This window comes from Mus caroli, chromosome 14 (assembly GCF_900094665.2).
Source record: "Mus caroli chromosome 14, CAROLI_EIJ_v1.1, whole genome shotgun sequence".
Classification (NCBI taxonomy): domain Eukaryota; kingdom Metazoa; phylum Chordata; class Mammalia; order Rodentia; family Muridae; genus Mus; species Mus caroli.
This window is the reverse complement of record NC_034583.1, coordinates 38931841-38954962: the sequence shown is the minus strand read 5'-3', so window position 1 is coordinate 38954962 and position 23122 is coordinate 38931841. Positions and strand designations below refer to the sequence as shown.

Genomic DNA, 23122 nt, shown 5'->3' with positions numbered 1-23122 from the left:
CGAGTCATCATAGGTCAAGAGGTTAAGAGTCTTGGCCCTCATTACATAGCTAGAGGATGCTGAAGCCAGATGTCAATCTAAAGTCTGCCTCTCCAGTCATACTCTTAACCACCCAGTACTCAGAGATTACCATGTATTATATGTCATTATATTGGAGTTACAAGTGTTAGAATGGGGTCCAAACTACATGTAGGTGAAGTCCCAAGATTCCAAGGTGGCAGTTTCTTTATGCTATGATAAAGGTGCAAGATGTGCCAAAGGCAGTCAAGTGAGGGAGGAAGTTATGGACCATGTAGTAGTTTGCATTAACCTTGGACAAAGCATTCACTGGGCACAGATCAAACTGTGTTCATTCTGCCCATCCTTTCCCCAACCTGTTTCAGAAAGGAGTAGGCAGCTAATGGTGGGCATCACATGATGTGGTCACATGGTATGGTCACGTGGGTGGAGTTCATGCTGGTTCTTCAGTGAGCGCTGATTTCTAAGAGACATTTTTTTAAATAGTTAATCATATTTACAAAAAGAGGAGAGAGAGTGAAAAGACACACACATACACACCAGTGTTACAAAACCTTGTATTAATCATTTCCCTTCACTCTCAATATAACCATATGAAATATAGCCATGATTCTTATTTCTGTGGGAGGAAATGAATAATAAATACATTGTAGCAAGTTTAGACCACAAGGGTGTTGTCACTGGTAACAACATTTGAAAACTGTACACTTGCAAAGAACAGCATGTTCAAACATTAGTGTATCTGCATCAGTAGAGCTTTCACATGTAACAAACATGCTCTTTCCATGTATGACAAATTTAAAAAATATGCATTGCTTGGCAACATGAACTAGGCAAAAATATTTCTTTGTTCACTAACTTTATACAGGAAACCAGGACAAAAGGCATGCATGTACAATACAGATGCCTGCACAGGGCATGCAACGAAAGGAAGCTCTTTGAAAGTCAGCTTGCGTTAGGCATAAATACGTGAGGGTTATATATTAATAAGGGAGGAAGTCTCCTGTTTGCCATCACTAACACTCCTGCTTTCTTCTTGCTCCTCCCAGAGGGATACATATTCACCTTTAAGTCAAGATAAAGGATTTAAAAAAAAAAGTCGCTTTGCAAACATCTCTGATGAGTTGTAAAAAAAAAGAAAAGAAAAACAAACTGAAAAACAAAGCCAACACAGATATCATCGCAGCTCTGTGTACAACTTATTCTTCTGCAGGTTCTGTTTATGATAGACACACCTGAGCACCCTGGGCAGGGTGGGTTCTCCCCACTCAGGCTAGAGAGGAAGGGCGCCCAACAGAATCCACTTTCCTCCCCTCCATCGCTCGGCCCTCATCCTAGCTCTGGGGTGCACAGATCTACAAACCTTGCACCAGCGCTAGCTAGCTACTAGAGGCACAGAGGAAAGGAAGGCCCAGAGAAGATGCCCACTCTGTAAAAGGCAGCCAGCGACACCTCAAAAGAAACTCTGGTTTCCCTCAGTGTCGCATCGGGAGAATAGGAGGTGGGGCCCAGCTGCGGCTCCCGGCCTGGGTACCAGAAAGAGACCTTCAGCTCAACCCAGGCTGAGCGCTTGATGCAAATAGCAGCCCTAGGCAGGCGGGCGGGACCCACCTGGCGGCTACTTTGCTTGCTGGATTTGTGTAATAAGAAAGTGAAACTCAAAAAGCAGGTGGGGGTGGGGAACACACAAAACAAACCAGCAGCAGCAGTCGTGTTGTGTCTTGTACAGTTTGTGTTTCTTCCTACTGTTTTCTGGTAAGAAAACACTATGAACAAAAAAGCACCAATAAAACATCACCCATGATATTGTAGACCAGCATTGTGTCTCAGACAGTGCAGACATGCTGCCTAAATCAGGGCGCCCGAGGTGCAGGTGGGGGCGGGGGGGGGGGGGGGNGGAGGCGGGGAGAACCTATGCAGTGAAATAGACTTTACTCAGAAAGTTTCAAACCTTTACTATTTAATACAAAACAGCTGTATGGGGGCGGGTGGTCAATGAGTAAATACAAAAAAAGGCACTGCAGCTTATTCCCAAAGGTCACCTCACAGCCTCAGGCATGCAACTGTTCGACTCTTTTTTTTTTTTTTAATAAATAAAATTTCTTTGCTTTAGGATTTTTAAATTGAGCTGTATACCTGCAGTCAACACAGGACTCAAATCAAGGTGGGGGGGGGGAGGCTCTTAAAAATCATCAGAACACAACTTAAAAAATAAAAATAAAAACACTAACATAGCAAACCACAACTAAGTAGATAAATCTATACAGTCAATGAAAAATAAGCTTTTCTTTTTTTTAAAAAAAAAGAATTCTGTTGTTACGAATAACAGACTTTATCATGGGTACCAGCCATAGCGAGTTAATAAGTGACATATCCAAAATAATATCTCTAATAATCAGATAACCATTGCTTCTATATTCAATGAAGGAATAAATAGAAATTCAGATTTGCAAATATACTCTATGGTCTTCTTCCTCTTAAAAGATTCGCACTCGTGTGATTGTGTTCACAAACTGGTTTCTGAATATCCCACGACCTTATGGGTACGTGCGTTGCGTGTAGCGGACTTAAACACCTTCTCCTTCCTACAGGACGAGAAGTCCTGTTGTTCCTCTCTGTTAACCTTTCCAGCATCCTCCAAACACTTCCTCAGACCCTCTGGCCTTCCCTTTGGCCTTCGACATTTTAACCTATTCTGCCTGACATGGGATTGATTCTCCATCCCAGCTCCTTCCCCAACACTGAGCTTGGAAAGGGACACGAGGGATGAATGTTAATGGCACTTGGTTAAAAAAAATATCTATCTATCTACATATAAAAATTAAACATGCTGCCTCTTTCTGCACATGAATTTGCATCTTCAAGACCTGGTCACCCAAGGAGTGTCCTGCATCTTTTGTTTCTGGTGTTGTTATAAAGTGCTGATTGGGGTGATGATCCAAGTCGTCCGTGCTCACTAAAAGCTCAATCTTCTTAAGGTGCCCTTGGCCCTGCCCTGTAAAAGGACTTCAAAATCTCTGTTGTAGCATCCAAGGCTTGGCTAGGTTGTACATCTGTAATCTTGACAGGCAAACACAGTTGTGTGGATTTTTATTAAGGCCTTTAGAGTCTGTGTGCACTTCATTAACTTGAAAAAAAAAAACCATAGGCAAAGTCATTTGCATGGTCTGGTTTTAAATGTCACTTTTTTTTTTTTTTTTTTTTTTAAAAGAGGAATCTGTCTTACCCATTTACTAGACAGGCCTTATGTTCTAGATCATGCCTCCGGCTACTCACTCATACCGTCACATTTACGCAGCTAATTCTCCCTTGTGGCACATAATTTCTTTTGGATTCCCTCTGATATCCTTCATTGCATTAAATTCTGAACTATTGTTTGTTGCCCTTAAGAAATAGATCTATTCCCGCACGGTGTTACAGTTAATCTCGAGCTGTGTAATGTACGTGTGGAGGTTTTCTCTTTCCTGTGCGTGGTTGGATAAACCATCCCACAACACAGCAAATCTCTGACTCACATGCATAGAGAGAGCAACCACTTCTCTCATGAACTTAACCTTTCCTGCTTCTGTTTTCATTGTCCCCTTTTCTGCCCATGGTGGAGCTGGACCACGAGGACCTACTGCATCTCTGCATTCTCTCTGTGACACTACTGCTGGGCCATTCTTCTTTGGCAGAGATGGAGTGAGAAGAGATATGACTCCCAGGCCTAGGCTCCTGCAAAGTCTCCATCACAGATGTTTCAGTGTCAGGCTTCATGCAAAAGAAAACCATCTACCCTTGTGTTTCCTCTTCTAGAGGGACTGTTATCCACATGTGTGTCTGTGGAGTGAGACCGGGGCTGGTAGGATGGAGCCTGTGGGGAGGTGGGGAGCAAAAAAACAGGTCTTGCGTGGGATGCAAATCCAGCCCAGAAAGAGGTTGCAGAGTTTATCATCTCTAGATAGCCTATGAGCAAATCCATAACTGATCACACAGCGCCATCATCCTGGTGTCCACACCTAGTACTCTGTTCGTCTCAGCCACATCCTTATCCTTCAGACCCATCCACACACTCCTCCCACCTCATGGTTGAAGACGGTAACTTGAGGCCTACTTGACTGTAATCATCTTCCCAAGAAGCAGAGCTTGGCAGCTGTTTTGTTTTTTTTTAAAAAGACAACCCTGCTGCTATTATAAAAATAGATGAGACAGAATGAATCCATAACAATAATTAGTCTTTTACAAAAAAACCCATAGTATGAAGAGAAGTTCTATCCACACTCTACACATTATGTACCCTTTAAAATTCTTATGTAAACAATACACAAATCAAAGTTTATCTGAAAGTTTGCTGGAGGGAATTTCTTCCTCTTGCCCTTGGTGCCATATAGCCCTCTCTTGTGGTTGTTTCAAGCCGGGCCTCAGGGAAATCCGGTCAGGGGAGCCACAAACAGGCTGGCCGCCATCTTGCTCTCCTTGCTTGTGTCCACTGTCTTCTGCAGCCTGACTGTGAAGCCGGGCTCTGAGAAGGCTCCCCAGGGCAGGGCTTCTACCTCCCTCCTGTGTGTCTCTTGCATATCTCACCTAGCAATATTCTTCCCCACTCCATTTCCATCCAGGAAGCCACTAGCATCCCTCCACCCCCTCCCAGCCCCACATTCCCCCGAGAGTCCCCTCCCCACCCTGCATACCGTCCCATCCCGTGACAGAAACAAATGACAACATAACCAACCCCAGGTCTACTGATATGTTTACAAGGATGACCTACGCTCTCACAAAATCAAAATGGGCGAGGGACCAGGGGAAAAAGGCTGCAAAGTGTCTTGGAAGAGTCTCTGCAACCCTGAAGATGGCTGACACTGGGCCCGCAGCAGTCCATTTCACGGCCAGCGCGGTCACTGTCATCTTCAGTTTCTAGATTGTGGAGGTCCGGTCAACCCCGTCTGTGGAAGAAACCAGAGGACTACTGAGCAAAACCAGTCTGGGCTAGTTGTCTACCAGCATGGCCAGCACTTTGAACATACTGGTCTCTAAGATGAAGGCTTTATTTGCTAACTCACTTGCATGCCCACCTACCTGTCCATTCACTTACTCTTTCATCCACCTACCTACCATTCACCCACCTACCCACCCACCTACCCACCACTCATCCATCCACTCAGCCACCTACACACCCACCCATTCACCTACCCTATCTACCCATCCATCCACTCATTTTCCTATCTACCCCCCCCCCCACACACACACACACACTCACTGACATTATCACCCATCTAACATCTGGAGAGGTTGTTTTTTTGTTTTTGTTTTTGTTTTTGTTTAACAGGAGCCATATTAAGCCCAGGAACCAAGATGCAACTGCTCTAATCTCCCAAATAGTCACATTTTAGAATTTACATTACAGACACGTAAGTCAACAATGATGCCTGGAGTGATGGTGGCTCTAACCAGTGTTTTCCAAGAAAGAATGAACACGGAGGGAGGAATGTATAACTCGGCCTTGGAAGTCAAGGGTGGTTTCATAAAGACACAAAACGGCTTGTCGAAGGAGCTGGTTGGATGCTAAGCAAGGAAGATTCAGGAGGGGATGATGGGAAGATGGGAAGGGACAAGAGAGGTGGAATGATAGATTATCAAATGGAAAGGCAGGCAGTAGACCCTAGGGTGTAGGATGAGAGGCAGGAGCAGGCCTGGAAAGACAGAGAAGGGGTCTCATAGAAAAGCAAATGGAATTGTGGCATTCACACCTGTTTCTTTGGAATTATTTCTCTCTTACTGCAAGTCCTTGATGAACGGCCAAAGACCTGTTCCTGCCCACACTGTGCAGCCAGGGGGACAGAGACAGCTGATCCAAACTCTCTGCTGCAGAACAGGGGTAAAGGCAGGGAAAGCAAAGGCAGATGTTGTGCTTATCCGGCATTGAAGCTTCAGGTGGCAGAAGGGTAATTTAATTACCCATGGCTCTTTGAAATGTTAGAGAATTGGTCAGACTGCAAAAAGTATGTCTGTGGGAGGGACATATGCTTCAGAGACAGGAAGCTATGAGTGAGACAGAGTTGCTGATGGCCACTCGGTGATCCTCTGCTGCCTGTTTCCACAAGGGTTCTACACAGTCCTCAGCAGCATCCCCAACCATCAAAGGACTTTAGATGGTGGGTACTGGGGACCTAAACACAGCAGAACCACGCTATATCACTTTTGATGGCCTCCCCTGGCAAGTGTCAGATGGTCTGACGAGAGGCAAGAGGGCAGTGAAGAGGTACCCATGCCAGTGCATGTTGCCACTGATGGGGCTTCACAACATAGGCAGAGAGAGGCATGGATTGGTCATCGCAGGTAGGAAAGATGGTGTTCAATAACTGCTGGAGGAGGGGAGTGATGAGCTAGTTACAGAGGCCGTCTTTCGCTTTGCCAAGCTCTAGAGGCCAGCCAGTGTGTCCAGCCCAGTTCCCACCATGGCTTGCTAGGTCCAGTGGAGGGAGCATCTCTAGACACAATACAAGACTCAAGGAGAAGATAGGAGTGCCTGGGCATTCCAGGGAAAGCTGAGGACCTAGGTGACATAGCAAGTCAGTGAGCCCACTACAGGGATGTCCTAGCCTCCACGCTCAAGGGTCATATTGACAATTCTGTTAGCTGGGACTTGGAAGAGACACACTTTTTAATTGAAATTTTCATTGAGGTAATTATAGGTTCACATGCATTTGTAAAAAAAGAAAAATGATCTAGCAAGATCACATGTGTACCTTGTTGGGTCCTAAACTGGTAGTAATTTGCAAAGGTCTAACAGGACGTTACAGTGAAGACACTGACTTTGATAGAGTCTCTGCGCTCTTTTTCTGTATATACATCTAAGAATGGACAAGCATATGTGTACAAGTTATGACGACTTAGGGAGGGATTTCTCAGAAGGGAACCAGTGGTCCCTGCCAGTTTGGGATGCTGAAGCATCTGCTAGACTACAGGTATGACTTCCTGCGGTGTCATCCTGAGCCTGTGCGTGGGGCTCAACAGTCTTCGGAGGGAAGGAGTGTGTGTCGAGGTCCCTTTACTGTGGGGATGTCTGAGACATCTCTAGAGGTGGGGCCCACTCCTGCTTAGCTCTCTGGCCCACACATTAATGCTAAACCTTCAGAGTTGTGAAAGCGAGGAGCCAGGAGTGTGAAAGTCTCAACTAGCTCAAGTCCAAGGCTTGAATTTCAACCATGTGATATGTCTTCCGAGGAAAGCCAGGCTTACTATTTGCAGTCGTGAAAGCTGTACACTGGTAACCTCAGGGGGTGCCACGCACAGGCAAGCACCATAGGTTTCACAGTTACCACTTGCAATAAATGCCATCCTAGCGCTTTGAGAAAATAATTTGCATAGTCTCTCTGCATCTGTGACAGAGGGATGGTAAGGCTTAGGGAAGGGGTGAGTGGAGAAGGGGAGACAGAAGAGGAGGGGGAGTGTGAACTTCAGAACCCCTGAGGAAGGGCTGTGTACTTTTCTCTTAGTACAGGCCTCGGACTCTAACAGTGGAGCCTCCTACTGCAGCTCCTGGAGCCCTTCTATAAGGGGCTCGGAAGACCATCTTTTCCCAAAACCTCAGGTCACACACCATAGGCAAAACCCAAAGAGCCTGAAGAAAGATTCACAGCCCTCTACCTGGGTGTGCTTTTGCATTTTATTGCAGGGGCCTCAGCGAAAGAAGAGAGGAAAGGAAGGCTAAGAGAAAAGGGGCTTCGACAAGTGAGGACAGCAGTTACCAAGGAAACAGAGATGAGCAGACATCAGAAGCATCTCCAAGTTGGCACTGTGGACCACGTGGATGGTCATCTAGGATAAAGATGACGCGGTGCCTTCCCCCTGCATCCCTGAGTCACATCACAGGAACTTTTATCCTTCATTCATTTTAGAGTTCTTATTTGCATCTGTATGTGTACACTGTGCACATGTGAGCGTCTGTGCGAGTAGAGGCCAGAGGTTGGCATCAGGTGTCTTCCTTAGTTATTATTCTCCATCTTATCTTTTGAGACGGTCTCCTGAACCTGGAGCTCGCTTATATGGCTAGATGGGGTGCCCTGCTAACTCTAGGGATCTGCCTGTGTCTACTCTCCTAGCACTGGGATTACCGGTACTTGCTACAGTACGTGGCTTTTTACATGGGATCTGTCAATTTGAACTCAGGTCCCCATGTTTGTGTGGCAAGCACCTTGCCCACTAGGCTGTTTCTCCAGCCCCTACTGGGCCATTTGTCTTCCTATAAAATGACTTAACTTGTCTGCACGATGTCCCCAGCAATGTCATCTTTGCTGGAACCTGGAAAGGGCTGGCCCACAAAGACCCTGCCATAGCTGGAGACCACAGTGCTCCTGCACTGGAGACTGGGCCACTTTCTACTTCATTTGCATCCTCTGCCCCTGAAAGGGCTTGGGAGGAGGCTACCCATAAAAGGGGATTATTTGGTGTGTGTGTGTGTGTGAACCACAGCAATAAAAAGGCTTAGAAGATTAACCAGATGAGAACATTAGTACAAACTCATCAGTTCCAAGAGGTATTCTGTGAAAACAGAACCTTCTTAAAAAAAAAAAAAGTCTGTTCAATGAAAACTTCGAATAAAGAGTGTTTGGCATTTCTGATAATGACGATAATGGCAGTACTTAACCATTTGATAAGAGCTTCCAAATGCCAGTTCTCTGAGGTCCATCAGGCCCTGCAGGAGAAGGTCAGTTTCCCTTGCTGACTCTCAGAGGCAGTGGGAGGCAGCAGGCTCCCCAGGCAGCCTGGGCTGAGGGGCAGCAGCACTCTGGGCTGTGGTTTTCTCATTGGTGTGTTTTACGGGCACTTCTACCACTGAATGGCTACACCATAGTCTGCTGGTCCTTATTTGGGTGCCCCCACCCCACCCCATCATTTACTCAATTTGGAAGAGGAGCTGTGGCAGCTCCCAGAGGCGCTGTGAGACAACAAGGATCAGTGTGACTGGACAGATGGAACAGTCGCTTGCAGATAGGGCTCCCTGGAGCTTTTCTGTTTGCCCTTGTAGGGTCATGATAGCCCTGGGGCCCTTGAGCTCCCTCCTGACAGTTAAGTTAGCTGGGGGAGCTCCAATCCTTCTCTGTTCCATGCAGACCATTTGTTTACTGGTTGGTTTCAGGAAGCCTGTATTTCACAACAATCCTTAGCATACAGAGATTAAACATCTAAAAGTCAAAAAGGTCATGGAGACAAAACTTTCAGCAGTAGTAGGTGACATCAACCTCTCTATCCACTGCTGCCAGAGGATGCTCAGCTGGGCCCTAGGTGTGGCAATGGCTCAGATCTCAGATGGCCCATCTCTGGGGCAGAGGGATGTTGGGAAGGCTCATGGCAGCCTTGTGAAAGCCTCTCTGTGAGCCAGAGGCTCTTACAAGGAAGAGGAGGACAGAAATGGGTGGCTGGGAGGGTATGCATCTCAATTCTTCTGCTCTTGCCAATTCCCCATAAATGTGCAGGGCGAGGAAGAGACCCCTGAGCTTGGGCCCAGGAGGGCACTGAAGCCCCCAGGGCAGGCACAACAGGGACTGCAGGTCAGACTGATGCGATCAGGGGCATCTGCCTTAGGAAGCATGTTCCTGGCTCTAATTCGGGAATGTGAGTGTGTGCAGCCTGTGCCTGTCATATGGCAAAGGACAATTCAGATAGCTTAGGGCTCCAGCGTCACACAAGCCATTTGCCACAGGGAGCTAGAAAAACAAGCAGGGATCTTTGTTTCAAAAATTCTATTTTTAGAGCATGTTGGGATATGCTTGGCCCAGACTGGTGGATCCAGTGCCGAGAGGGAACATATCCAATGCCTTGGGGGATGCTCCCATTGGAAGCCATGCCTTGTGTGTGTCTGAGCCTTCAGCTCCTGCGTTTGGCTGGGGCCATTGCTGTGGAGTTCCAGTGTGTACTGAGGGATGGAACTTCTAGGGCTTGGGGGATGGTGTTGGTCTCTCTGGCCTCCAGTTCCCTGACTCATCTTCCAGAAAAGGAACAGAGCATAGAGATTGCAGATAAGGGACCCATGGCATCTCACAGCTGCTCTCTTCCTGTCTTGTCAGACCACCTTACTTCCTTCCCATTCCCCCAAGCTGTCCCAGGTGTGCGGGGAGGATATACTGACCTCCCAGGGCATGCTCCGTCATACTGAGGCACAAGGACTCCAGCCTATTGTTGATGTCAGGTTCAGTCACGGGAAGTTGAAATTCTGTAGGAAGAAAAGGGTACATTGATGACTGGGACAAACAAGACAAGCAGAAAGTATCCATGATGTCACCTGGTTCCAGGATCAGTGTCTAGCGTGCCTCTGCTTAGGAGAGCTCAAGGGGACCTGCAGGGCCAGCATGGTGAGGTCTGTCACACGTGGAGCCCATTGTAGACATAGGCAGCTGGAAGCAAACTCATGACAAAATAGCCAGTCCCAGTCATGGGCCCTCACTCTTGCTCGGACCCTGTGATGGCTTTCCTGCAAAATTAAGTGCCAACCCTAGCAATGGTCTGCAAGGTCTCCTTACAGCCCTGTTCTCATAACATTCCCTCTTCCTCTGCTCCATTGCAAACCCTCTTCTTCCCAGAACCTTTGCAGGGCTGTTCTCCCTGCCTCAGTGTCAGCCTGCAAGTGTTGCCCTGGCTTAGTCTTTCCCTGACTCCGTAATTACTCCTCCTCTTCCTCCTCCTTCTTCTTCCTCCCTTCCTCCTCCTCCTCCTCTTTACATTTAATTTTTTATGTGCATTGTTTTTGTTTGTGTATTTGTTTTGTTTTGTTTTCCTGCATGCATCTGTGTGAGGGTGTCAGATCCCCTAGAAATGGGGTTACAGACAACTGTAAGCCGCCACATGGGCGCTAGGTTCTCTCGAAGAGCAGCCAGTTCTCTTAATCATTGAGCTCTCTCCAGTCCCCAAATTTATGTTTGTTTTTGTTTTTGTTTTGTTTTTTATGCATTCAGTGGTCACAGAGTCTAGGGGGTGTTTCGTGCATCTGCCCCTCCTAGATTAGGGCTTGTGTCCTTGGGGCGTGGTTTAGCAATAGTCACTGAGTCTGGCACCCAGCCTGTGAAATTCTGCTTTATCAAGAGGGGCAGGTAACATACTCCCAACCCAGCACATTCCCCTTTTGAGTGAGGGACTATGTTAACGATTCTGCTATGCCAGCTCCTTTACTGCCCAACAAACTCAGTCCCCAGTGGGGCTCAAGAATACTGGTAGTTAATCAAAACTAGGTAGGAGACATAGGGCTAGGAGAAGACCCATGTCTTCCTGCCTGCCATGACTGTTCACCATTTTCAAGTCTCCAAGCACATTGACTAGAGGAGCTAAGACCTTCTCTCCATACAGCCATAGATAAGGCATGATCCTCGAGCCTCTGGGTGTCCTCTATCTTCAGGCACTACTGCTTTCTCTCTCCCATGGAAGGCAGCTCCAGGGCCCTCTCTTTCTGGCTGGGACTCGGTGTTAACTCCATTTCATCCCTCCTCCTGTGGGACCTTGGGATGCCCCTAAGCATCTAGTAGAGAGCGACGGTGGATTGATTGTCTAGAATCAGGCTCTCTAAATCTAGCTCTCTTCGACCACATCCAATGGACAGAGGCAGAATGAAACCCTGCAGGCATGTGTTGGCAAAGGGTGTGTTCCAGTGTCTGGGACCCCAGCGCTGCCACTACTTCTCTATGTGACCTTGGGAAGCAGTTCCTTCTCTCTTGGGAGTTATTTCCACCTGGTGGTGGGAGAAAGGATGTTGCGGAAAGGGTAGGCTGTTTGCTCTTTCACTCCTTTCAAAGAGGGCACACAGTTGAGGGGACAAGTGCTGGGTGGTTGTTAGTGAGAAAACAAGTTGACATCAAGGGCTAAACCAGAATGTTTGTTTTATCTAATCAGCTATCCATCAACATCTCCTTTCTCGGGTAGACAAGATGGCTGAGCGATTACAGGGGCTTGCTGCACTCTGAGTGTGATCCCTGAAAGCGATCCTCTAACCTCCACACTCATGCTAGGCCATGCACGCCCTCCCCCACCACCCCACGCACACACGATCATTAAAAAAAAAAAACTTTTTTTTTTTCTTAAAAGGTCTTCTCTTGAAAATTGTGCTCTCCCCAGTCGGCTGGTTGGGAGGCAGGTGCCATTTCCATCCTTTCAAGTTCTCAGAGAAGGGCTTGCAAAACTGGACAATATGAAAGGCACCAAGCAGCAGACAGTGGCCTTTCTGTGGCAAGCTGAGGCATCCGTGAGGTTTGGAAGACACCTGGGCCAGCTCCTGAGAGGGTGGACACCTCTGAGGCTTCCAGGGACCGTGGGAGCCAGAGCAGATGGGAGGAGTTTCTCCTGAGCCCACCAAGGGGCTGCTGCTAAGGGAAAGGCTGGGGCAATTAGACCATCCCAGGGGAAGCTTATTTTTGTATTTTCATCCATTCATGTGAAAATCATATGCACGCAAAAATTAGCAGCCTTTGGGGTGTGAAACTCATAAAATAGAAACAGAATTTTATATATAGCTAGTTAGCAAATACGGAAGGGGAGGAAAAAAAAAACAAACTTCAGCAATTATACTCAGCCATATGCTCACTGGGAGAGTGCGTTTACTCTCTAGCGCTCCCCTTTAAACAAACACTGTGGAGAGATTTGGATAAATAAAGACGCTCGACATTTGGAGAGAAGAGTCTCAGCTGCAGGAGTTCTTGCCAACACGCAGCAACATGCCATTCTCCAAGCCCGGGATTGCGTGTTTCCAGGAAGGAGGCTGCGAAACACAGGCCTCTCAGCTCCAGAGTCTCCAAGCATCGCCGAGGCTGCTCATTTAGGTGGGAAGTTGGTTTGCTTGAATCTGTCTCCACTCTTTGCTCTGACACGCTCCCCGTCACTCGCAGAGCAGTGCTGAAGAATTCCAAGTCTTGGTGAAGCCCATATGTTCACACCGCAGAGAACCTTAACAGTGTGACTTTTTAATTGTGTGCTTGATGAAAACAGACCAATGACGTCTTGCTGCACACATCGGGCAGAGAGGCTGATCAGATAGATGGGGGCTTCTGTCTCAAGATAACACCCTTCAGTCATTTGCTGCTTAGTGGGGTAGAACTCTCCTTAAATTTAGCTCCAGGACAATCAGGCTGTGCTGCAGGCTGGTAGATACATGTTAGTATGTAGGTCTCAGGCATCATAGGGCTGCAAGGCGCTCAGTAAGACAATAGGAAGGACTGCCTTGAACCCACTCACTGTTGTCTCCATGAAGTCTGTTTCTGCCCTGGAACCACCGCTCGGAGCTGTTGGAAAAGGCCCAAATCTGGAACCTTTCCTTGTGGACACGATGCTACCAATACTTTGGATTTGGATGCATTTCAGACATTCAGATTGGTGTGGAGTTTATGCGAATATTCTGGAATTTGAAAAACCCTGACATTTGAAATACATCCGGTCCCAAACACACTGGATAATGAATATTAAACCTGTAACAGGAATTCTTCTCTCTCTTTTTTTTTTTTTATCATTAGATTATTCTAGGGTTTGGTGAGGATTCTGAAGGGTTAAGGTGGACTCAAAACTGAAAAAGAAAAAATTATTTTAAAATTTTATGTAATGTGTATGTCTGAGTGAGTATACACCGTACATGTACAGGTGCCCATGGAGGCCAAGTAAGAGCATAGATACCTTGGTGGTGGTGATGCAGGAGGTTGTGAGCCACCTGATGGTGGTGGTGATGGTAGTGGTGGGAGTGGTGGTGGTGGTGGTGGTGGTGGTATCTGAGTATTTTAGGGGAGCAGTAAGACTCTTAACCAGTGAACCATCTATCTATTTAGCCCCAACTTGTGACTTAAATTGTGCCTTTTTAGAATTTCCCCACATACAGAGCACTGTGATCTCAGAAGATCTGGAAAGGAGCCACTGGCCATCTCTTCTAGGGGCACTTCTGTCCGAGTCCTTTAAAAACTCAGCTGGCTTATTCCAGGCAGAAACAGCCCCTGGACTGGGCATCACGTGTCACAGCACAGTCTGTGAGGTATGATTCCACCGGGACTTAAGGCTATGCAACAGGATGGGCACACTAAGAAACCTGCGCGACCCACCTTGCAGTTGACCACCTAGTCTGATTGCTACCCAGCTACATGGGACTTTCATGTGTGTGTCCCTCACTGCTGGAGGGACAGAGGACTCAGAACAGGGAAGAAAAGGGGAGGTGGCTGGAGGGACAGAGGACTCAGAACAGGGAGGTGGCAATAAGGAAAAGATCTAGTACAGGTTGGATACAGACAACCAGCCGGGGTGGGAAGGCCGATCACAGGGAAGTGCTCGTGGCCAGTGGAAGAGTGTAGCATGCTGTACCTTAAATGTTGTGGCTGATGGTGGTGGGGACATGAGTGGGGAGGAGCCTGTGCTGCAGCCATCCTCTGGGACCCACATGTCTGTGTATCATTAGGTCAGATGATATGACAGAGGGCCATTCTGCCCAGGTAGACGCTCAGAGGAGGAAGGTGGGTTTGCCCAGATGCATTCTTGGCTGGGGTAAAGTTGACCCATTGACCAGCTCCCCTGCCTCCTGTCTCTGAGCCACAGTCAAGCTGTTTGCGTAGGTCTATTAGAAAGGTGGGGAACAACATTCACCACACACTTTGGTCCCTAACCGGGCCTCTGTCTCTGCACAGCAGTCCCTTACATTCCACAGTGGGCTCAGGACACTGTCCTCATTCTTTCTAAAGGCATCCTACTGAGAAGGAAACGAAGGGCCACAGCTCAGAGGGTTGTGTTTCCAGGTACGCAGCTTTCTGAGGATGGAGGACTCCAGTAACAAGCCAGTACATGGGCAAGGTTTGATGTATAAGGCAGGTATCACTCAGTGAAATGGTGCCATCTTGCCATCTTGCACACAGGTCCTCTGGTTCAAGAGCACTTTCTTTGCATGCAGTCTTGTGCAAGTGAAGGGTGCCATTTCCAGAATGTAGGCTTGTGAGTTCGACCCCACCTGTGGTTTTCTTGTGGGAAAGCCTGCTCTGGGCCCCTCTGCAACTTCTTGTTGGTGCTCCTGGCAAGTAAGGAACCTTCAATGGCATCTAAATGTCAGGTTACCCTGAGATCTTCTCTGACTGAAGCCCAAGAGTGACTGAGTCTGGCTCGACAGACACAGAACTGCTTCCAGAAGGAAGGATCACTTGCCAAGCAGTTTTGGAGTTTGATTTCCAGATGAGAAAGAACCCCACCTTTGGGCAAGGTGGCATTCTTGCTGGGTGCCACAGGTGTGCTGAGCTCCAGGCCCCTTGAGTGTCTCAGACCTTGTCCCCTTAGTCTAGGAGGCCCTGCCGGCCTGGTGGCCAGCCAGAGTCAGCAGTGACATACTGGCCTTCCCACTGGAACCAAAGCACACTTGACACCTGTCCAGGTGGAAATAAAGCAGAAAGCCACCACAGGCGGTGTCTGAGACATCCCGACTATGCAGTGTGGGAAAGAGGGATGAGCCAGCACAACTGAGCAAGGTGACTGGTTAACAACATACACACAGACACACAGACACACACAGACACACACAGACACACACACACACACAACACGGCGGCTTCTCCATATCCCCCAGAGGTGGTCTTCCTTTGTAGGGCAATTATTTTGACGTTCACAAAGTCCATGCTTTCTCAGACATTGTTGTCTTGGGTTTGGAAGTATGATTTTAAGTGCATGTGTACTCACGTTAAGAAGCTGAGGCTGGGGTGGGTGGGTTGAGAAACATACCTTGTACCCAAGACAACCATTGGGGAGTTCCCATCTCCAGTTCATTTTATGCTCACATTTACAGGATCCTAGTTGTGTAAAGATGAAGTCCACAGTCTGCTTTGCTGCTATAATTCTCCAAGTTCAGTCTCAGCACTGAACTTGGAGAATTCAGTATGAATCCTGAGAAGACCCCATGGCTGACCAGGTTGGGTTCCTCTGACTAGAAAGGCCCACACCCAGCTCTGACCTCTCAGGTTGACTCTGATCTGGCCTGGAGGTGAGAGGCATTTCTGTGAAGGAAAGCTGAGAAGCAAGGCCAGCTTTCAAAGTTACTGTCTGGTTATCAGGAAGTGCACCTGGAAGCCCAGCCAAGGCCAAGGCGTTTGCACCCTTAGTGGAGACTTGCCACAGCTTCTTGTATCCTCACTGAGGGATTCTGGGTCATGGCTATGACTTGCCTCACCCTTTGTGGCCATGTCACAGAGATACCACCCAGCAGGTGCTGAGTGTGAGTGGGCAGAGCCCGAAGGGAGCCCTTGGTTAGCCCAGCAGGTCATTAGCAACGAGGAGACCAGAAGTAGGCATTGCTGCTGTGCATTGGCCACTATGAGGGATTTAAAGCCTTAAGGGGGGGTTTGCAACATCCAAGAAAAAAATCTTTATGAGTTGGGGGAGGGAAAAGAAAAGCCCAGGATATTCTAGAGTTCTAATACCCTGAGCATTGAAATCAAAAGCCTTGTAAACTATTGCTTCTGGGACACAGGGCTCCAGGCTGTGAGGTGTGGTGAGGCTACCCAAAGACAGGGTGCACCTCCTGTATATTCACTGGGGGTGGGGGAATCTTGAAAGATGTAGCCATCGCCTAGGTGGTGTTGTACAAGTCTGGAGTCTAGTGTTAGTGCCTGTGCAGAGAAAGGCTTCAAGGATCTGTTTGCTGTTTGAGATTCAGGTAGCTTGTTTTAGGAGGCATGGTGACTGAGACCACGTCTCCCCATCTGGCCTTGAGTCCACTCTGTCAAGTTACTCCTGAATCAAGAAACCATGGCTCTGTTTTCCAATGCAGTTGCACAGTGACACCAACATTCAAGTTTTTCTCTTTCATTGTTATATCCTCTCTTTGCACACATCCTTCCCCCTCCTCCTCTTTCCACAGGGATCTCTTCCAGGGAGAGCTATCGCTGGTTTAATCAATCAATCTAGGAATCCAGATATCTGACAAGTATCAGAAATATCCCCGTCAGATTGCAACCAGTGCTGGGACTTCAGGTTCTGGCTTCCTGCTAGGCAGCCTCTGCTCACGCTGGCAAGGCATGGTTTAAAAAAGGAAAGGCTTTCGGCAGCTCTAAAGAATGTGTGGTGACAGTTGAGGCTCAGCACTTTCCGGCTGGGTCACCAGGGCATCTATTCTGGCATCCCAGCCTCCATTCTGCGTCAAGGGAGAGAGAGGGAAGGGAGTGAGTGTTAGCCAGGCCCTACCTGGTTGCTGGAACATCAGCATGTTTTGTGGGGAAGTATGCACGGGCAGCGAGCGGGTCTTCTGGACGGAGCTGTGGGTGCGGCTGGGCATGCTGTTGCTACCCCCAGGGTTGGCAAACCAGAGGTTCTAGGGAGGAACATACAAGAGGAGGGCGTTAGTCCAGACCCTGTGGGGACATGGGGAGGCAGAGCCCTAGCTGGAACTCGGGAGACAGGTATCCCAGGACAGTTTTGGAAAGGCCCATGCTACCCTCCATGGACTTACTGAGAGATGGCTGAGACTGGCCCATTTGAGGCTCATTCACAGGCCTTGCTTTAAGTTTGAGCCACCTTCCCCTCTCCCCATCTCCAGAAGTCTTTTTACTCCATATATTCCTTAAAGGGAGTGTGTGTGTGTGTGGGGGGGGCGGGGAGTGTCTTAGAAATACTTGTAACAAACAATATAATGAGTTTAAGGCTCTTGCTTGAATTTCTTTTTGAGAGTCCCCAAATTTACTCCACACTGAGGAGAAAAGAAGAGTCAGTACTGGCAATAGGCCTGTGTATCATGCAGCTCGTGTGTCCTGTAGTGACCTTGCCTAGAACTGATATCAGGGCTTCTCAGACATGCCCTTCCCATTGGGAGGGACTGCCACCAGCCTCCTCCTGGTGAAACCTTTCTGTTTTAAAGACAGCCTCTCATCAGGCCTGCTTGTATGTTCCCAGGCCCAGGCCAACCTCTATTGCCCCAGGGGGCTGAGGGAATGAACATTTAGGGAAAGGCAAGGTTGGGCTCAGGGGGGCAGAGAGGTCACTGTCAATCTCACAGCAAGGGACAGCCTCCCAAACAATCCTGTGGATTCACCATTGCAGCTGGGACTGTGAGGAAAAAGTCAAAGGAAGTTTATTAAATGCCCACCCAGACCTGGAAGGTGATGGGGTCTGTTGGGGAGGGGGGGGGCAAAGATCAAGCAGAAGTAGCCCTTGCGTGCCTGTCTACAAGGGTCCCAGAGATAAATGCAGCACTAGCGTTCCCAAGCAGCAGACATGAGTTTTCCCGTCTCCAGGGAAACAACGCAATCAGTGATTACCTGGCAAACATAGGCTCAGCTATCTCCTGGTTTAGATTTCCCTGGGGTCTTATCTTTCCATGCAGGAGACTGTCTGGGTTGGGGACATCTTAGAGTCTCAGTCCCTGAGCCTGGTCAACCTCCCTGCTCCCCAGAGCAGAACAAACCTGTCTTCCTTGTTTCATGATGGTGGGGTTGGCAGCGGTGTGGCGCTGGTTGGAGCTGACAAATCCACTGGTGCCCAGGAGACCAAGACGGGCGGAAGGGACGTTCCGAGATGCGATCTGGTACTGTCGTGGGTTCCGTCTGCCCATGCCACTGCCCACAGAGCTGGCTGTTGGGAGGGAGTTGGACTGCCCAAAGCCACGACTGTGAGAGCAAAGAGAAGAGACCCAGAGGTTCTGACATGCTCCAGCCCTACATAGCCCAGGCTGCCAGTGGGGCCTCTTGGGGACTGACAAGAGGTTTGGGGGTGCCAATAATAGGCTATGATTCAAACTGTACCTAGTATCTAAAAGCAACAGCACATGCTAAATGTTGGCGCATGCGCACTACTCTTAACCCACAAGACAGCCCTATGAAGTAGGCTTCCTCATCTTCACTGCTAGAAACTCAGAAAGCTTGAGGATTTTGCCATCCACACACAACCAGCAGGGGGCAGCACTCAAATATGAACCCAAAAGGGGAGCTCAAAGAGTCTCCTGCCTTCTATTCTTGTCTAGTCCAACCTGTGGGTCTGTGCATGAGGCTGTGGTGCCTTTCAAGAAGCCACAAAGCAAAATGGTAGGATCAGTATCTGGATCTGATTCCGTTCTGGTGCGCCTTCCATGATGGCGTGGTTCATTGCTGATCAGGTTGTCTGTAAGCAGTCTTAGATGGAGGACCCAAATGAAATATAAGCTCTTTAAGAAAGGACTGTATGTGCCTTCTTCAGCCCCTTATGTCCCAGGCCCGAGACAAGGAGTCAGAGTTTTGCAGAGTAAATGCTGTTTGATATTTCTCCAACTGGGAGGCCACTGGGGTGTGTGGATGACTCCATACACATCTAGGATAGTCCAGTCTCTTCGTTCCCCAGGTCTTTCCTGCAGGGCGGCCCTCACCAGGGCTGGCAAGGCTCCGCTTTTCGGGTCTACGCAGGAGGCTGCTCCCAGCGGGGTCGGATGAGCTCAGCAGAGAAGCCTCCACCAGCCCCGGGGCTTCTGGAACCCGGCACATTCTTTCCAAGGGAGTCAGGCAGCTTTATTCAGGAGGGTGGAGAAGGTCTGCGTGGCGGGCAACGGCCACTAGATGGAGCAGAGTCGCTTGGATGCTAAGCTGGGGAGTTTTCACCAAGCTTACCAGAAGACCCTGCAGATGAGCTGATTTAGCTTAGCCAGTGGAGGTCCAGGGGGCCATTCACAGCAGGTACTTCCTGCACCAGAGATGGTTGTGTGTGAGTGCGGGGGTTGGGGTAGGGAGGTGGCGTCTGAGGTGGCAATGCAAAAGCTCCCGGAGTTCCTAAATGTCTTAGGGAGAGAAGGTTCCAGGCTTTTGAGGCCAAGAAGGGTGTTGTAGAACCCATTCACAAGAAGAGATTCTTGGTCTCTCTATTTATCTTATCTTCCCTTTCCTCTTTGAAAACTGAAAATTAGGGTGAGGCGATTCCATGCAATCAGAGACCCCAGGGAGGTAACTTGAAAAAGTGGCAGCAAGCGGGGATTTCCACTCTCAGCTGTTAAGAACGGGTCCTCTGGCTTCTGAAGTCAGAGTTTGGGCCACCTGGCAGATAGATGATCAGTATTTGCTAAGGCTCCCCCCACCCCTTACTTGGTGTGAATAGATTTTTCTCACTTCCCTCTTTGGCAGGATTTTTAGAAGGCTATTTCATATGCAAAACAGTAGTGGATGAGTGTTGCCTTAAAATGATCTGTTCTTCCACGAAAGCAACACTGTAGCTTGTAAAAAAAATTTTTTTTTTTTGAGACAGGGTCTAACTATGTAGCACAAGCTAGCCTCAAACTGCCTTCCCACCTCAACCACCCAAGTGCTGGGACTACCCAAGAAAATCAGACCTGGATCAAGACTGTATTTTCTAGCCACATCAAGGCCAGCAGGCTCTGTTCGGGCAGTCAGTGAAGAAAAGGAGAACTCTGCCATTTCCAAGAGTTAGGACTCAGCTGTTTGGGAGAAGGGAGTAAAGCCCAGAGTATTCCAGGGTCTGGGAGATGGTCTTGGTGGTGGTGGTGGTGGTGGTGGTGGTGGTGGTAGCAGTGGTGGTTACAGTATAGCGGAGGCAGAATTTTGAGAGGCCTTCTTCTTCCTGATCGTGGAGTCCAGCTGTGGTGTCCTCAAAAGGTTATTTTTACAAAGCCAGGTTTGCCTAGAGTTGCTGCCGCTGACAGTGGGATTGAACTCTGAGGTCAGTTAGGACCACTCAGCTTAAGGAAATAATTATGCTTCCCAAGAAAGAACAAAAAAACAAATTAAACTCCCACTCTTGGCCCCTCCTCCACCCCGCCTCCCACCCCAGAGCTTGTCTGCCTCACCTTCTCTGCTTTTCTGAGTCTAACTGATGTCCTTTCCTTGAAACGCATGAAAAGACTGATAAAAATAACATTAATAAGAAGCAATTAATTTGGGATTTGTGAGATAATTTAAAGCAGGGGCTTGCCTGCGGTTACTTTTGTATGGGAGAAACGGTTTTTCAAAACAAATTAACAGTGTGAAAATATCCCAGAGGTGATGCGAAGAGCAGAATGTGTTTCATGGGTTTGGCGCCATCGTTTTGAACATCCATGATTGGTGGCTGCATTCCCTCTTATCTAGTCAATAAAAAGACTCCGACCTGGCAGACCTCAGGCTGGCCCTGACCTAGCATGTGCTTATAATAGTCTGTAGAGGCTCAAACTCGGACCACGCCTCTCTCTAGGCAGACAGAGGCAGGGAATGCGTTGCTGGTGAGAGGAGCTTAAAAGTCAGGTATCTTCAACTTCTACTTCAGAATGACTTCCTCTAGGAACTGGTACAGCCGGGCCCGGTACTGCAACAGGAGCTGGAGACCTCCTCCTCACCTGGGAGTCGGAGCATCTCTCATAGAAATGGGGTGCTTGGCCTGGGAGTCGGAGCATCACCCATAGGAATGGGGTGCTTGGTGGCAGCACAAGGCAGTTGAGGAGGCAGGTCTTGCTTTGCATCCAGGCTGCTGATGCAAGACTGATCTGCAGCCCATCAGAGCTGGCAACCCCCAAGGGCTGGAGGCTGGTGAGCTGGCAGTAGTATCAATTTGCAGGCATATCCTCTGTGTGCATTAGCCTGAGACCAGAGCAGTCATTTGGCTCTGCAGTGGCAAGGAGTACTGATCTGGTGCCCAACACTGGCAAGCTTGCTCCATATCCTGGGTACCTCTGCCTATCAATTTATCTGTAAACTAAGGTTAATAATAGCAGTTCTACTTCATAGGGTTGTCGTGAGGGTGGAATAAAGGAATATATTTTTAGTGCTCAGAAACCACTGGGCATGTGCTAACTAAATGTTTGCATAATAAATAACAGTACTGTGTAGTAGAATGTGATAGCATCTTAATTTTTAAGTAAATCTGTCATGAAGATGTTTCACAAACTCCAGCTGGCCTTATTTCCTTCAAGTGGTAAGGCACACTTATGCAAATGAGCCCCCCCCCCAATTTAACAACACAGCTTCTGTACGTGCACTGGGAAATGAATTTCGGAACCTGATAGGTACAAGCAAAGGAATAAATATTTATCTGTTTATGTTTGAGAATGTAACACAAAATGGCGATCCTCTGTAGGATATTGGTGTGATCCCTTCCTTATTGCCAAATCCTCTCTATCATTGTTTATGCTTAAGCCAGCCCTCCTCCCTCCTTCACTTCTATGATAACTTAACCTTCACTTCCTATCTCCCATGCACCTGGTCTCTCAGTTTACAGCCATATTAAGGTAACATGTTCTGAAGTGAGACCAGGCTTATTTTTAACTGCATCCAAGAAGCTGAGCTACTATGAAAAATCAAGAATGGTCCTGCCCCGCTATTAGACTGCAGCTCAGACCAAAATAGACGAGCACTGGGCTCTTCACTCTGCCACCGACTATAATTAGCTTGTCTGCAGCTAGAAGGTAGAAAGGCACTACACTACCACTTAAGGTACTGATAGAAGATCCTGCTCAGGTCTTTTCAGAGCCCCGCTTTGTGGCTCAACCCTCCCCCCGAGTTTTGCTGGCATTCATTACATCATGAACGCACACTTCTCACACCTAGATGAGTATCACCATTCTGACCGTGAGTATCAAGGTACAGATGTTGCGATTCAGCTCTTCCTGTGGGAAGGTTCTCCCTACCAGCCTTTCTCCTACCACAACCTGTTTAGGTAATGTGATTTGGAACTCTCCACAGGGTGTCCTCATTCACAAGGAGTGATGACCTGCCATGTTCCCGCCTAGAACAGTGGCAGCCAGTGAAGCATGGGGGGAGCCACCATGTATTACAAAGAACAAAATCCCAACATACTTTCTTTGCTGTCGATATCCTGATATGTCTAGAAGGGTTTTCCGAGGGAAAGACCGAAAGAGCTTCTGCACCTGCTGTTTCCATGACAACAATCTTTTTTTCTGTGTCTCTGTAAATGCCTGCAAAAACAAACAGGACTTTTAAATGGGCGATGCAGCCTGGCATTAGAAGGAAAAACACACAATTAATAAAGGAAATCGCCAATGTCTCTACAGTAGCTCCTTTCCCCCCACCTGCTTCCAACCTGGTCCAGACAGCAGCCAGCTTAAATTGGAGCCATCTGTGCTGAAGATTCAAGTTATTTGGCCCTTGGGAGCACCTGGTTCAGGCATTAAGCTTTTGACAACCTCGTGTTTTGGCTGTATTTCCTGAAGGCCCACACCCATCTTCCCCTTGTC

At 48.2% G+C, this 23122-nt stretch overlaps 1 protein-coding gene across 8 annotated transcripts in view; it reads right to left on the bottom strand.

The window, feature by feature from the left end:
* Positions 1 to 561: 561 nt before the first annotated feature.
* Samd4a (sterile alpha motif domain containing 4A) overlaps positions 562 to 23122 on the bottom strand; it is a 223799-nt gene continuing 201238 nt past the window's right edge. For 4 of the 8 annotated variants that reach the window (XM_021181615.1, XM_021181616.1, XM_021181617.1 and 1 more), the window contains 5 exons: positions 22725 to 22843; positions 18386 to 18587; positions 17170 to 17296; positions 10127 to 10210; positions 562 to 4940 (listed from right to left, as the gene is read on the bottom strand). In XM_021181615.1, coding sequence (XP_021037274.1) covers positions 4912 to 4940; positions 10127 to 10210; positions 17170 to 17296; positions 18386 to 18587; positions 22725 to 22843 — 561 coding nt within the window. In that variant the 3' untranslated portion in view covers positions 562 to 4911. The remainder of the gene's footprint in view (positions 4941 to 10126; positions 10211 to 17169; positions 17297 to 18385; positions 18588 to 22724; positions 22844 to 23122) is intronic. The other 4 variants (XM_029469337.1, XM_029469338.1, XM_021181618.2 and 1 more) reach the window with 1 other exon arrangement.